Raw genomic sequence first — 14,391 nt, forward strand, 5'->3', positions numbered from 1 at the left:
CACTTTAAAAATAGACCAACACTTAAACTTAAAGACTCTCAGAATTTAAATAATTTAATAACAATGTAACAATGATTATCAGGAGTGTCAATAACTCAATTGGCATATTCTTAACAGGTGAGCTAAAATGAAATGGGAAAAAAAATGAAAGGCTTAAATGAAGTATTTACATCTGAACAAATGATAATGCTAATAAATAAAACATTTTTAATTCATTTGAATGGTCGAAAGCTGTACCTGACAAGAATGTATGTCATTAGGCTGATTGTAAAGCATTCTTTTTTTTTATTTTGTACACAATCTGTTGATTGTAAAAACCTATGTTACTTTCAATTATTTCCCTATTTTTTTCTATATTTATGCTAGTTACATGTATATGTTATCATTTTACAGAGATGAGTTGTTAATAAAAAAATAAATCAAAGCAGATTATTATTATTCTATGAATTAACTAATTTTAGACAGTATTAATTTTTATAGAGTTCTCAAAATTGGTCATTTCATACAAAAAAATATCAAATAGATATCTATGAATCCACCCTAGTACAGAAATGATGATAGACAAATACAGAATAACAATAACAGAGACCAACTAAAAAGTAATTTTGGAATAGAATCTAATCTTACTGAACAGTTCAAATATATAAACAACTCAATGGTCCAATATCCTTCCAGCCTTATGGACAGCGGTAACCTTAATTTAACACTGTTGCTAAGTAACAATATCAACAATCAATATTCTCCCAATATCATTATGAGTCTGTTTCTTCACTGGTTTCTGTCTCATGTTTTGTGTCCAGCTGATATGTAGAATTTTCAAAACCACCAGGGGTTCCATTCTGGTTTGTATGTGGCTGTCGTCTTTTCCATAAAACAATCCCAATTGTTGGGAGTGCTAGTGCCACAATTAGACCAATGATCATTCCTATTATTGCACCTGAACTAAGTCCATTCTTGCTTGAAGGAGCTACAACGGCAGATAAAATTAAATTGATTAGAGCAAGAAATAATTTAGAATTTAAGTGTTGAATCAAATTCAATTAAATTGCAGTTATTTTTTTCGTTGATGATATATTTTTTCTTAATAAGAATTAGGTTGACAGATCATCTTTTTTTCAAAACTGAACTTTAAATAAAATGGAGAAGTCTTGATTAAATTCATCTCTCTGTATGCTACCTGTAACTGTTAACAAATAAATAAATTAAATTAAAAACACTTCTGTGCAACTTGCATTATTTTAGTTAATCTGAATTAAGTTGTTTTATCTAAAAGTATGTCTAACAGATATCCTGCCCTGCTATCACTCTCATATTTCCATCTTCATAGAACAACACAATAATTATATGCAGAAATCCTAATTTGGAATGTATTTGTAAAAGTCGATCATAATGAAGAAAATTAAGCATGGAAAATCAGGAATGTGTCAGAGAGAATAAAACTCAACCAAAGAGCAGAAAACAGCATAAGAATTAAATGGCTATAGAATAACTTTACTATGATTGAATGTCACAGTTTCATGATAAACTACTTAAAAACAAAAATAAAACCTGATACAGGAATTTGAAGAAGGAATTTTAAGACAGACCAAAAACACAGAAAAAACATTGCATCAGTTCCTCTTAAATAACATAAGCCTGGCATTAAAAAAACTACTCTCATACCTTGATGAACAGACTGCGGTACTGGTGTGCCTGTGTATGGAGATATATGAGGAATAGTAGGCAATGGAGAATTTGTTTTCTGAGTTTGTCTACTTGGTGTTAATCCTGTTGGTCTTGAAGGTATTCCTGCTGTTTGTTTCCCTGGGTATGGTGGTGTAATAGTAGGGGGAACTATTGTTGGTGTTTTTGTAGGCGTGGCTACTGTTGACCTCTGTGGTCCTGGGGTGGAATTGTCTGCTGTGTCTACAACTGAAAAACATAAGTCATTTTAACTGGACCACCTATATATCATTAAAATCTACAGCATGTTTGAAAAATGTTAAATTATTAAAAATAAATGTCAATGGGAAACAGATGGTGCCCCCTCTTGCATATACATGTAGTATTATAAAGGGTCATAACTCAAGAACTGTTAAAGTGACGCAACCCAAATTTGTACTTGATCTGAGTTTTGTAGTAATAAGTACTAAATGACGCCACCCAAAACTAAGTCAGAGAATGGAAACCAGTTTTGGGATGTACAGTGGAATGGAGAGATGTACATACTTATTTACGTACAGATGGCAAAGGGTAAAACTTAATGCCCCTACTGATACAGCTGGGCATAAAAAGGTTTCTACTCAAAGCAAAGATTCCTTTAAGCCTCTAAAATTTTAGATTCAAGTGATTTTAAAATTCATATTTTAAAATATGGCCTTCAAACTTTTTGGATTTAAGCAACACTGTTGAATATTATCACGACAAATTTTCTTGCTTTCTATTACAATTCTTATTGACATCACAGACATTATCCTTTGATGTCACTTATCTTCTTGCATGTTGTAGAAAAAAAGGATTAAGATTATCAAAAATTATTATTCCATCACAAAATCTGGTGCAATAAGATATTACTCAACTATTGACAGTTTAATTTTAAACATTTATCTGTCTCGAGTGAAAAAATATTGTACCACATTCGATAAAATAGAAGAATCTTTATCAAGCACAATTCAGACTTATATTGTTTACATTCATGAGCTGTTGTCCTTAGATATTTTCAAGAATCACATGTTTCCAAATCTTATGAACACATTTGTTGCAAAAAAATAAAAACATTCCATTTAAGTATACCTTGCATTTTTTCACAAATGAATCCACGTGTCTCTGAACAATCTACATCATTCCACTTCCCATTCCACGATCTGATCTCCACACAGTTCTCCTGGTTCCCTCTCTGAGTTTTCCCTGATGGTTGTCCATTGTCCCAGTTAATGAACTGTGGTGTAGATTTATCATACCACTGGAATCCAGCTGCAATTTTAATTAAACAAAAATACTCTTATTTGTTTTGCAAGACAATTTACAATTTTAGAATTTCTGTATTTTGTTAAATTTTATTTGACTTATTCAGAAAATACAACAAAGATTTTCTTAAAGTAAAGACAATAAGGCAGTTGTCAGTTAGTGTTCGACTTATAAGTCTGAATATCAATTTGATATCTTTTCACCTCATTTTTAACTATTGGGAAAGGCTTAGATTACCGTAGATTACCGTAACCATATTAATTTTTCATATACTTTGTGGATTATTGAATTTTAGCTCCAACACACTATACCTGGTACCTTTGATAACTATTTAGTTCCAGGGGCAGGTCCAGGTCTTTTTTAAAGGAGGGAAGGGTGTTCCAACCAAGGATGAAAGTAGATTCCAAACATATGATCCTACCTAAATGCATTGATCTTTAATAAAAAAAAAAAGGGGGGGGGGGATAATCCCCTAACCCCCTTCTGCATCAGCCACTGAGTTTTCAGATGACATGATCAAACCTACCTGATGATGATTTATGAAAGCCAAGCCACAATCCCTCTGACTGTACTGTATAGGACTTCAAAGTGTTAATGAGGAAATTATTCTGGTCCATGCTATGAAGGGACACCATGGAGGCTTGCTGTCTACTACAATTAAGTGTGGCATCCAGGTAGCTTACAGAGGTCTTGTAATAGAACCTATAACATTTTGGGCCATATGAGATCCATCCTGGACCTGGGCACTGTCCATTTGGTCCTGGAGGGGTGGCAGGTGGTGTTCCTGTAAAATTATTAAAACAAATCATGCAAATGGAATTACTTTCTATAATATATAATGAGTGTGGTAAAGTTTTTTGTCGTGCAACCTGTTTTTGCCATTTTTATTTAACAAGCAGCCATGAAAAAGGTTTGTGAAATTAATAAAAAGATCAACATGCAAGAACTTTCAATTGCTCGTTCATCATGAAAGGGCAATTTTATTCTGCTTTCTTCTGGGCTCTGCTGGTCTTTAAAGTGGAAAAAACACCTTTCAATTAAAATCATACCCATATAATTGGAGGATGTCTTATGCAATTAGTTTTCTTTTGATTAATATAAGTCATAAGAATTTTTGTGAAAAATCATTCCTGATTCTGTTAAATTTAATGTAAAAGATTCGCTAGTACAAATCTTGAGTTGTTTTTGTATAACTTAAGCCATATATGTGTTTACCAATTGTATTTAGGAAGGTCAAATTAAATTCTAACTAGAGCAGAGCTACCAAGTATTCAAAACTTTTTGAAGTACTTCTTTTAAGTAAAACTAATAAGAGGGTGGTAAAGGGGGGTGCTTGCACGGGAAAAACTTGAAATAAGACACAATTTCATGTTGAACGTGAAATAATTTCTGTCATGAATGTTGCACGAAAAATAAAGACTTTCATTTGAACCTTTTGTGACTGATTCAATGTCCTCATGTATATATTAACTATCTGTCTTACTCAGTGATATTCCCCATTTAGTATACACATGGTTTACGGCTTTTAAAAAAGTATCTTCTGAATGTTTAAACTTCAAATAAAGGAACAACATCATAGGCCTTTCCGATTTATCAAAAAACAAAATTCAATTTTTTTTCTCTTGACGATCCCTGTCTAGTGTTTTTTGAAATTTATTTGAAAACTACAGAGCTTGCAAAATAAGCATTTGAAAATCCCGATGCACGTAGAATTAAATAAGCAGAACACGTTGAATGAGGCACCTGTCTTGCACAACTGAACGTCAAATAAAAAAGTATTAACATGTTGAACGTGAAATAAAAAACGACAATCACTTTGCACGAAAATAACCCTCAACAACCCTATTATAATGTACACAGCATTATAACTTACCTGTTGTACTTTTACACACATAAGGTAAAGCTTGAGAACAAGTAGTATCTGCCCACTGCCCAGATATATTAGCTGCCACACATCCACCTCCTGATGCCCGTGTTGGCTGACCATTGTCCCAATTGGTGTAAATAACTGACCAACCTGCTTGTGTCCAACTATAGCTTCCAGAATTCCAGTACTTAATAATATACAGGGAAAATCTTTCATATTTAAAATAACAAAGGTATTTTGATTATAATTGAAAAGTGAGTGAGAAGAAAACATCCTTTATATACAGCTGTAAATGTTCATTTTTTTTCATGTAAGTTTTTCAGTTTTTAAAATAATGCATATAAAAGGCCTCATTGTGAGTTTGAGATGAAGAAATTTCGTGTCATGAGTTGGTTTATCATATCCTTTCTTTTCTTTTATAAATATGGACAGATATAGATTTTTCTACATCCAAAGGCAAAAAGCTACATTCAGAACTGAGTTTTTACCTGGACATCATTGAGTCCTATCCAAACAGAAGATTTGGAAGGTCTCACTTTAGGATCATTAATCATCAAAAACAGGAAGTTCTGTTCAAATGGATTAGATAATGTTGCTAGGAAACTCTTCCTTGATTTACAATCTGCGTCTGCTGCCGACCATGTGGCTTTGGTAGGTACATACTGGAAACAGTCCATGCCATAAGACAGGTAACCAGATTGACAGGGATTAGGTATGGCTTCTGGTGTAGTGATGTAGGACTCTGGAACATAAACAGAAAATAACTATTGAAATTCATACGTACATTTCTTATGTCTTCTTTAAACATAAATTGGTAGGGCATACCATATTTCCAACATTCAATTTCTATATTTGAAATTGCCTGAAACATTTGAATTGAATGGCAGCCTAGAATAAATAATTTCCATAAAACTATTATGTTAAATATGCACTAAAATCAATCTCCATTGCTATTTATATAAAAGCAACTTACTTTTATTAGTGGCACAGATATATCCCTTCTTTAAACTACAAGGAGAAGCACTCCATCTACCAGCATTATGAAGGGCGCTATAAATTCTTGTACATACCGCCTAAAAATTATAAACAAACCATGAAACTGAATTAATATTTTTATCAAACTATTAATTTATTCTGTTTATTTAGAAATTATTCGGGGGTTAAACTTAAAATTGAGAATGGAAATGGGGAATGTGTCAAAGAGACAACAACCCGACCAAAATAAAAAACACAACAGCAGAAGGTCACCAACAGGTCTTCAATGTAGCGAGAAATTCCCGCACCCGGAGGCGTCCTTCAGCTGGCCCCTAAACAAATATATACTAGTTCAGTGATAATGAACGCCATACTAATTTCCAAATTGTACACAAGAAACTAAAATTTAAATAATACAAGACTAACAAAGGCCAGAGGCTCCTGACTTGGGACAGGCGCAAAAATGCGGCGGGGTTAAACATGTTTGTGAGATCTCAACCCTCCCCCTATACCTCTAACCAGTGTAGAAAAGTAAAAGCATAACAATACGCACATTAAAATTCAGTTCAAGAGAAGTCCGAGTCTGATGTCAGAAGATGTAACCAAAGAAAATAAACAAAATGACAATAATACATAAATAACAACAGACTACTAGCAGTTAACTGACATGCCAGCTCCAGACTTCAATTAAACTGACTGAAAGATTATGATTTCATCATATGAACATCAGGCACAATCCTTCCCGTAAGGGGTTTAGTATCATACCATCATAACATATATGAGAAGAACATAACCCGTGTCATGCCAACAACTGTTTTTAGAATAAATGTATTGTATTGGAAATAATGCAACTGGTCAAGGATTGCAATAATAAGAACTTGCATTCTGATATCTGATACATATCTCATATGAAATTTGTTGTGAAATCGCAATAATTATCTAACATTTATGTCCACTCTCTGAAAATTGCAATAATAACTGCACACATTACTTGAGGAATTTACATCAGATATGTATCATTTCCATCATATAAATGAGACAAGAAATTGTAGCATATTTTGCAATGATAGCCATACACCCACTTATAATTCAAAGTGTTAGGAAAACATAAAATAACTGACAGATCTGACAGCTTCTCAAAGGTTACAACCCAACACTCTCAAGCTGTTGATCATTTTTGAAGTCATTGTATGCAAAAGTTCCTAAAAAAAATATTTTTCTTCAGCATATTGAATAATTCCAAGTGATTGCAAACAAGAAGTGTTTCTGACATTTCTGAAAAATACTAAATCCTTACAATTTATCAAGCTATCAACTTTGCTGAACCAAATATGAAGTCATTTTGTTCAAATGGTCCTTGATAAACTGTGAAGAAAAAAGTAATTTACAACTATTGCACTTTATACTCATTTAATATGTTGGAACCGATAAAATGAATCTGATGTCAATATTGCTCTCTATATAAACTTACAGAATTTCCACTTGGTCCTACTTCTGGACGTGCAGGTTGTCCTACATCCCAGTTGGTATAGGTCAAATCTGTATTATCTACCCAGTAGAACTGGTGGTTACTTCTTTGTTTCAAACCTATCCATGGTTCAACAACAGAACCTTGTAGCAAGGTTGTTACAAAAGCTAAAAGTATAAACAATTATGCTGCTAGAATAAAGCTGAATGTAGGGGCATTATTTGCTGAAATGTGCACCTAGGCCTGGTGCGGTAAAATTGGTACTGTTTTAGTGATATTTTTCATATAATATTCAGTGACTAGGTATTCCTTATAAACCAATCAATGTTTTTAATTTTCCCATTTTTTAAAAACTTAATTTTAGTTGCAATTTATAGTAAGAAAACAAAGTAGATAGGTTAATATGTCACCAGAAAGCCGTCCAACAGCATCTTAATATGAGGCAGGCATAACCTGTGAAAGGGGACGAAGTCTGTATGCATTATTTTTTTTTAATTCAAACATAATCAAACTTCAAAAAGGTTAAAAAAAGACACAGAAATACTGTAACATTTCCGATTTTGGTTCTGTTGTTAGGGATTTTAGTTGTGACGTTTTTATGTTATGACGTCGTATTCAATGAAACAAAGAAACGCTTTCATCAGGTAATGCTTTTTCTTATCAAAGAACTAATAAAAATGAAATTGGTATTGTGTTCCTTCTTATATTTTACTATAGACTGATAAATATATATTTTACACAAAGTCTTCTGACAACGAGACCGGAAAAAGAAAGTAGATTTCTGCGCAAATGTGGGAATTTCAAAAAGTCTGAAAACAAAAAAGTTAACAATATTTTCATTAGTGGAATGAAAATTTTCACACATTTTTTTTTTTTTTTTTTTTCGATTTTTCTGCCGTAATTGGGGACGAAATTAAAAAAAATTAGGTATTCAATTCTGCAAATTTAACTTTTCTTGATTCTTCTTCAGGTACACTTACCATTCTCAAACACATTTCCAATACTAGCAAGGTAATATCCCTTCCTTCTACCCCCAAGGGCCTGACATGCAGTATTAGCATCTGTCCAAGTCTTCAAGGTGGTAAATACTTTATAACATTTATTACGATGAGCTCTAAATCCGGCCGGACAATACCCGGTCATAAGAGGAGTAGGTGTTGTTGGTGGTTTAACGCCAGTGACTTGTTTACATATGAATCCTTTCTTCTCTGCACAATGTGCATCATTCCATTTGCCTGTAAAAAGAATTGAAATTTTAATTAGGATTCTTTTTAATATAATTCATGATTTATGAGACTGTACAGCTTGTACATCTTGAAAATGTAGATCAAGATTATTAAACGTATTCATCAATCATCAATCATGAAAATGTCAGACATATTATCATGATTATAAATCATGAAATGTCCCTTTTCCTAGAAAGTACTGCACAATAGGTTTTCAAGGTCGAAGTACTAACGGTAAAATCTAAACAGGATGTTATAATAAAAAATTGTAAAAATACCTTCATTAATTTGTTCCTTTTGATGGGATCTTTCTAAAAGTCTGGATTTGCATGACTACATGCATATGATTGCGGTAACATGAATACCTCAGCATAACAGATTATTCTCTTTCATTAAAGAAAATAATGTGATATAAACATTTTCTTGTACAATATACAATTATGGCCCGTTGAAAAGGTGAATATCCAAAATTGTTCAACACGAGAAGGCTATTTCATTGAGGGCACATCCTGAAGTGCAATAACTTTGAATTGTTGACAATTTTTGATATTCATCGATTCTAAGGGGCCACAACTGTTTTATTATACCGAACTAACAGTGGAAGGGCATTTCAAACACTTAATAGTCTATATTTTTAACATAACACACAGACTGACGTTTGAAAATACATTTGTCTTTTAATTTCTTCTATATTTGAAAATACCTAAGGGATATACATTTGTGTTCTAGAATTTCTCGAATGTACAACAAAAGTAGATTCTTTTTGTACAATATATTGATGGCCCTTAAAAGGACTGTTTATAAGAGATATCATTGTCTGCTGGCACTTTCAGCTGTATTTATGTCCAATGCCTTATTTCCTCGTCTCTCGACAGGCTTCCAGTGTAACATGAACGCTGCCATTTTGTTTATTTATATCTGTGATGTCATTTTTATGGGAGGTAACTCAAGTCCAAATCAATAAACTCCATAGGTTATTCACCGCTGTCGTAAATTTTTAGGGTTATTAGTCCTTCCTTGCAATTGAATGAAAATTAACTGAATTATTCCATGTCACTTGATAACGTTTCACCCAATAGAAACATAAATATCAACAAACAGGAATTGACTTTATGGCAGTCAAAAATTGCTTTCTTGCTTCAAGTGAACATAATCAAGGTGCTGATAAAAAATACATATATTCCCTTTAGTACCAGCTAAGCAGGCAAAATTCAGTGCAAATTTTCTTTGTACAATAATTGAATGAAATATTAAACCATCAAGCAATTATGATTCCTGCTTTCTTTTTTGCTTGTGTAGGTGAAAACTACAAAAATACCCCAAAAAAAACAATATGCAAAGAAAAAATCTGCAAATAATGATATGGTACTTTACCATTAAACACCATCAATTCTACACAGTCTTCAGCTCCAGCATAATCATTGGGTTCCCCAGGGTTCCAGTTGATGTAAGAAGGTACTGTACCATCTGACCACCTTAAATACAAATTTGAAAAACTTTGTACCTTCATAAACTGATTTTAAGACATCCTTTACACTTTTATTCTCAAAATACTTCACCAGATTTGATTATAAAAAGTTTCTACTGGTTCCAAGGCCATATGTTAATCATGGCCAGGTTTTTATATGAACATTGGATCTACATGTATTGCTTCATTGATCAATATGTGCTGTAATCTAGGGCTAACCAATTATAAAACTGTGGACTAAAATATGTGAACTAATTTCTTGTATCCTATATGTGCATGACCTATTATATGAAATAAAAGTCAAATGATAAGTGTTTTGGCAAACAAGAAGTCAATATAGAAGCAACTGAAGACATGACACACAATACATTGCAAAATCAGATGAACTTGGTGTAACACACAAGACATTGCAAAATCAGATGAACTTGGTGTAACACACAATACATTGCAAAATCAGATGAACTTGGTGTAACACACAATACATTGCAAAATCAGATGAACTTGGTGTAACACACAATACATTGCAAAATCAGATGAACTTGGTGTAACACAATACATTGCAAAATCAGATGAACTTGGTGTAACACACAATACATTGCAAAATCAGATGAACTTGGTGTAACACACAATACATTGCAAAATCAGATGAACTTGGTGTAACACAATACATTGCAAAATCAGATGAACTTGGTGTAACACACACTACATTGCAAAATCAGATGAACTTGGTGTAACACAATACATTGCAAAATCAGATGAACTTGGTGTTACACACAATACATTGCAAAATCAGATGAACTTGGTATCTAGAAACTAGGACTTAAAGTTGCTGAGTAAAATATATATATTAGAAATAAGTTACAAATTAAAACACTATCATTCTACATATTCAAGAAATAAACAATTCAATATTTCGCAAATCAATAAATCCTTTCACTGTAAAAACTTTTGATTGATTGATATTTACGATGCCCTTACAGAAAGCTCTCTATAATTTTCCATATTTTCTTACAAGTGTCAAATTGTGCAGTCCAATACGGTTACCCTAGTTTTTATCTTCCATATCATTTTGTCTCTGGTGGAGAGTGGTCTCATTTGCAATCAAACCATACCTTCTTACTTTATTCATACAATACACCTACTTATATCCAAACTCATTATCAATTTCACTGAAGCCTGTCCACAGTGTATAAGAAGAGATGTTTGATGCCTGGTATTGTACAAAGAGCTGTTCCAGCATGCTGCCAATGGAGACTAGATCTGCTCCATATCCCTGACACACTTGTCTAGCTTCTCTCCAGGTCTTAGCGTTGTTCCCTGAACCATCCATTACAATATAACAGTTATTGTTGTAGAATGTCCAGTTGATAAGTCCAACACATTGTCCAGCTGAAAAATAAAAATTATAATGTTAGAAATACAATTTATATCTATATATATATATTCAAACTCAGATATTTGCAACTTCTCAAAGTTTCAATAAATTATCAAACAATAAGAGCACAAAGCCATCAATTCTACAAACATGAATCACATCAACATGTCATGAAAAAAACATGTTTATTCAATGATATTGAAAATTGAGAATTGCCCCCTCCCCATCCAATCCACCCAGTCAAAACAAATTATCAGAAACTAGCCACGTAGAGCAAAAAGCAACCAATTCTACAAACAATTCAATTCTACAAGCAACCAATTCTACAATTCACATTAACATATCATGAAAAAAACATGTTTATTCAATGATACTGAAAATTGAAAAATCCACCTCCCCATCCATCCATCCATATGCAGTTTAAAGATTTAGTACATAATTTGTAAATGTAAAAACATATTATTCATATTATTGGTTTGTCAATTTATTCCTTTTTATGCTTTTAATGATTATTTTTTCAATAGTAAATGATATACTACAAAACAGAGAAACTATTTTTTTTTAAAAGTGGACACATAAATAACTCTGAAATGCATTTATAATATCGAAATATTTATCAAAATCTAGAAAAACTTACGAGGACCAGCAGATGGAGCTCTGTTTACTAGTCTGGAATGTACATTGGCACCTAAAAATACAGTTAGTCTTTATTACAAATAATGCAAATGTAAGTCATAACTTTGTACGTTATTACAATTGCTGCAATGTACTTATTTACATACATTTTTTAAACAAATTTATTGTGGATTGATTTTATTAGGGTAAAACTTTCCATAATAAAGGGAAATGTTTTGTCAATCTTTAATTTAACAAATTCACAAAAATGAGTGCCTCAAGAATAAACATGAATTCATTAAACACTTCTTAACTTAAAGTATGTCTGCACTACTTATTTGTGATATTTTATCTTTTAAGCTATATAACAACCGATTTACGTTATGTTACATCTTACTTTCAAGGTCTTAAAAATAATAATTCTTTATCGAAAGAGGGTTACCCAGTTAGCTATAACATTACAAATTCTGTAACAATACCTTTTCTGACTTTACAAATCCAGTTTCTATGGTACTGACAGTTTTGATCATTCCATAGACCTGAAGCACTTAGTACTTCAGTGCAGTCCTCAGTTCCATGAAAATTATTTGGTTCATTTGGACCCCAGTTTACAAAATTAAGTGGTGAGTTGTCTGTCCATTTGTATTCTATTTTAAAGTAAAATAAAATAAACAATAAATTGAATCATATCTAATAAGAAGTAGTGTTATGATTGCAAATATAAAATCTATTCAAATTATCATATAAATATGATGTGGTACGGTTGACTGCAAATGAAATAACTATCCATTTTGTTGAATATCAATTAGCAATATATTTTATTTCTTTCTTTAAAAATCTTAAATAATCCATATTAAAAGCTACAATTCTTTTTTTTATTAAGGCTGTAAACTACCAAGCATTAATGCAAAATCTGAAAATTCATTGAAATTTTTTTTAAGGGAGATAATTTGTATATGATATTAAATTCAAAATCTTGAATTAATGAACCTGATTCAATATACTTGTGTGTTGAATAGTGTTTTGAAATGCTGACATCAATATTTTGTAAAAAGGTTATGCTGACTAGCTATAGTAAACAAGTGAGTTTTTCATTTTTGTAAAGCCACATTACTTACTTCTTTGTGTATTAACTAACGTCAGATCATTTAATCCAATCCAGAAGTTGACGTTTGAGCCACTGGAAAACAAATAAATTACGATATGAATGATTGTCAAATATGAATAAAAGAAGAAATTATATGAGTGAATTTATATCTTTTGAAGTTAAGTCATTGCAGTCGTGATCAAAATACTGGCGTTTGCAAGCTTATACCTATACTGCAACACCACTTTGTATTAAAAAAATACTATAGAGACTAGTAGCACTTACACAAGATTATTTCTCCACAATGTATCCATGTCAGAACTATTATGAAAACTTGCTAGACTGGCTCCCTGTGATTGACAATCCTTGTCTGCATCCCTGTATGGCATCTGTCGACTGCCTTGTACAGCATTTACCTGGTGAATTAAAAGGAATGTGTGATTATGGTATTTGTTACACTCTTATGCTTTTATTACATGCTTTTATGAATTTTGTACTTTTAGTTACCATAAAGTTTTGTAATAGTTATGTATTGTTTTTAGAATAAGTCTAAAAAAATCAAAGGTTCCACATTTAAATTGCACTTTTCTTACTCGACTATTTGCAATATCCTTGTACTTTTGACACTGAATAACCAAGTGAATTCATATTTATAAGTTCACTCAGTCTGTATTGTCAGAAAGAAAAAAGGAACATCAAGGGTAACACTTTATACCCAAGACACTTCAGGACAAAGGCAACCATGTATTTATATTAGTATTAGTATGGTGTTCATTATCACTGAACTAGTATATATTTGTGTAGGGGCCAGCTGAAGGACGCCTCCGGGTGCGGGAATTTCTCGCTACATTGAAAACCTGTTGGTGACCTTCTGCTGGTTTTTTTTTCTATGGTCTGGTTGTCTCTGATACATTCCCCATTTCCATTCTCAATTTTATTTATATTAGTAAACTATCCTTTACAAGGAAAATTATTCAGGAAAGCAATAGTATAAGATTGCCAAAATAAAAAAAGTATTTTGAACATTATTTTCAGTCTCTGTCTTACAAGTAAGAACTTAAGGTTACAACAATTTATGTTCATCTATCTGGTACCTACCTGGTAACAATAGTTGTTGACTTCTATCCATCCTTTAGGGCAGGGAACAGGTGCAGGAGTTGTTGTAGGTGGTTTTGGAGTTGTCTGCCCGACACCAAGTTTCTCACAGACAGCTCCTGATAAAACTGTACAGGATGTGTCTACCCACAGACCTGCTGGTGTCTTGGTCTGCATAGCAACACATGATCTAGCATTACCTATTGTGAATATGTAAAATTACTTTTCAAAGCTACATATACATTTTCTTTGTAAAAAAAAACTATTTG

General features: G+C 32.3%; 1 protein-coding gene across 1 annotated transcript in view; it reads right to left on the reverse strand.

Moving 5' to 3' along the window:
• Window positions 1–471: 471 nt before the first annotated feature.
• Window positions 472–14,391, reverse strand: part of LOC134697374 (uncharacterized) — a 69,356-nt gene continuing 55,436 nt past the window's right edge. The window contains exons 35-50 of the mRNA XM_063559617.1: window positions 14,126–14,322; window positions 13,313–13,443; window positions 13,059–13,120; window positions 12,420–12,587; window positions 11,963–12,013; window positions 11,093–11,339; window positions 9,857–9,957; window positions 8,237–8,491; window positions 7,260–7,423; window positions 5,787–5,886; window positions 5,302–5,555; window positions 4,820–5,000; window positions 3,473–3,730; window positions 2,773–2,952; window positions 1,663–1,911; window positions 472–967 (exon numbers count right to left, since the gene is read on the reverse strand). Coding sequence (XP_063415687.1) covers window positions 753–967; window positions 1,663–1,911; window positions 2,773–2,952; window positions 3,473–3,730; window positions 4,820–5,000; window positions 5,302–5,555; window positions 5,787–5,886; window positions 7,260–7,423; window positions 8,237–8,491; window positions 9,857–9,957; window positions 11,093–11,339; window positions 11,963–12,013; window positions 12,420–12,587; window positions 13,059–13,120; window positions 13,313–13,443; window positions 14,126–14,322 — 2,813 coding nt within the window. The 3' untranslated portion in view covers window positions 472–752. The remainder of the gene's footprint in view (window positions 968–1,662; window positions 1,912–2,772; window positions 2,953–3,472; window positions 3,731–4,819; window positions 5,001–5,301; window positions 5,556–5,786; window positions 5,887–7,259; window positions 7,424–8,236; window positions 8,492–9,856; window positions 9,958–11,092; window positions 11,340–11,962; window positions 12,014–12,419; window positions 12,588–13,058; window positions 13,121–13,312; window positions 13,444–14,125; window positions 14,323–14,391) is intronic.

The sequence above is a fragment of the Mytilus trossulus genome, chromosome 14 (genome assembly GCF_036588685.1).
Source record: "Mytilus trossulus isolate FHL-02 chromosome 14, PNRI_Mtr1.1.1.hap1, whole genome shotgun sequence".
NCBI lineage: Eukaryota > Metazoa > Mollusca > Bivalvia > Mytilida > Mytilidae > Mytilus > Mytilus trossulus.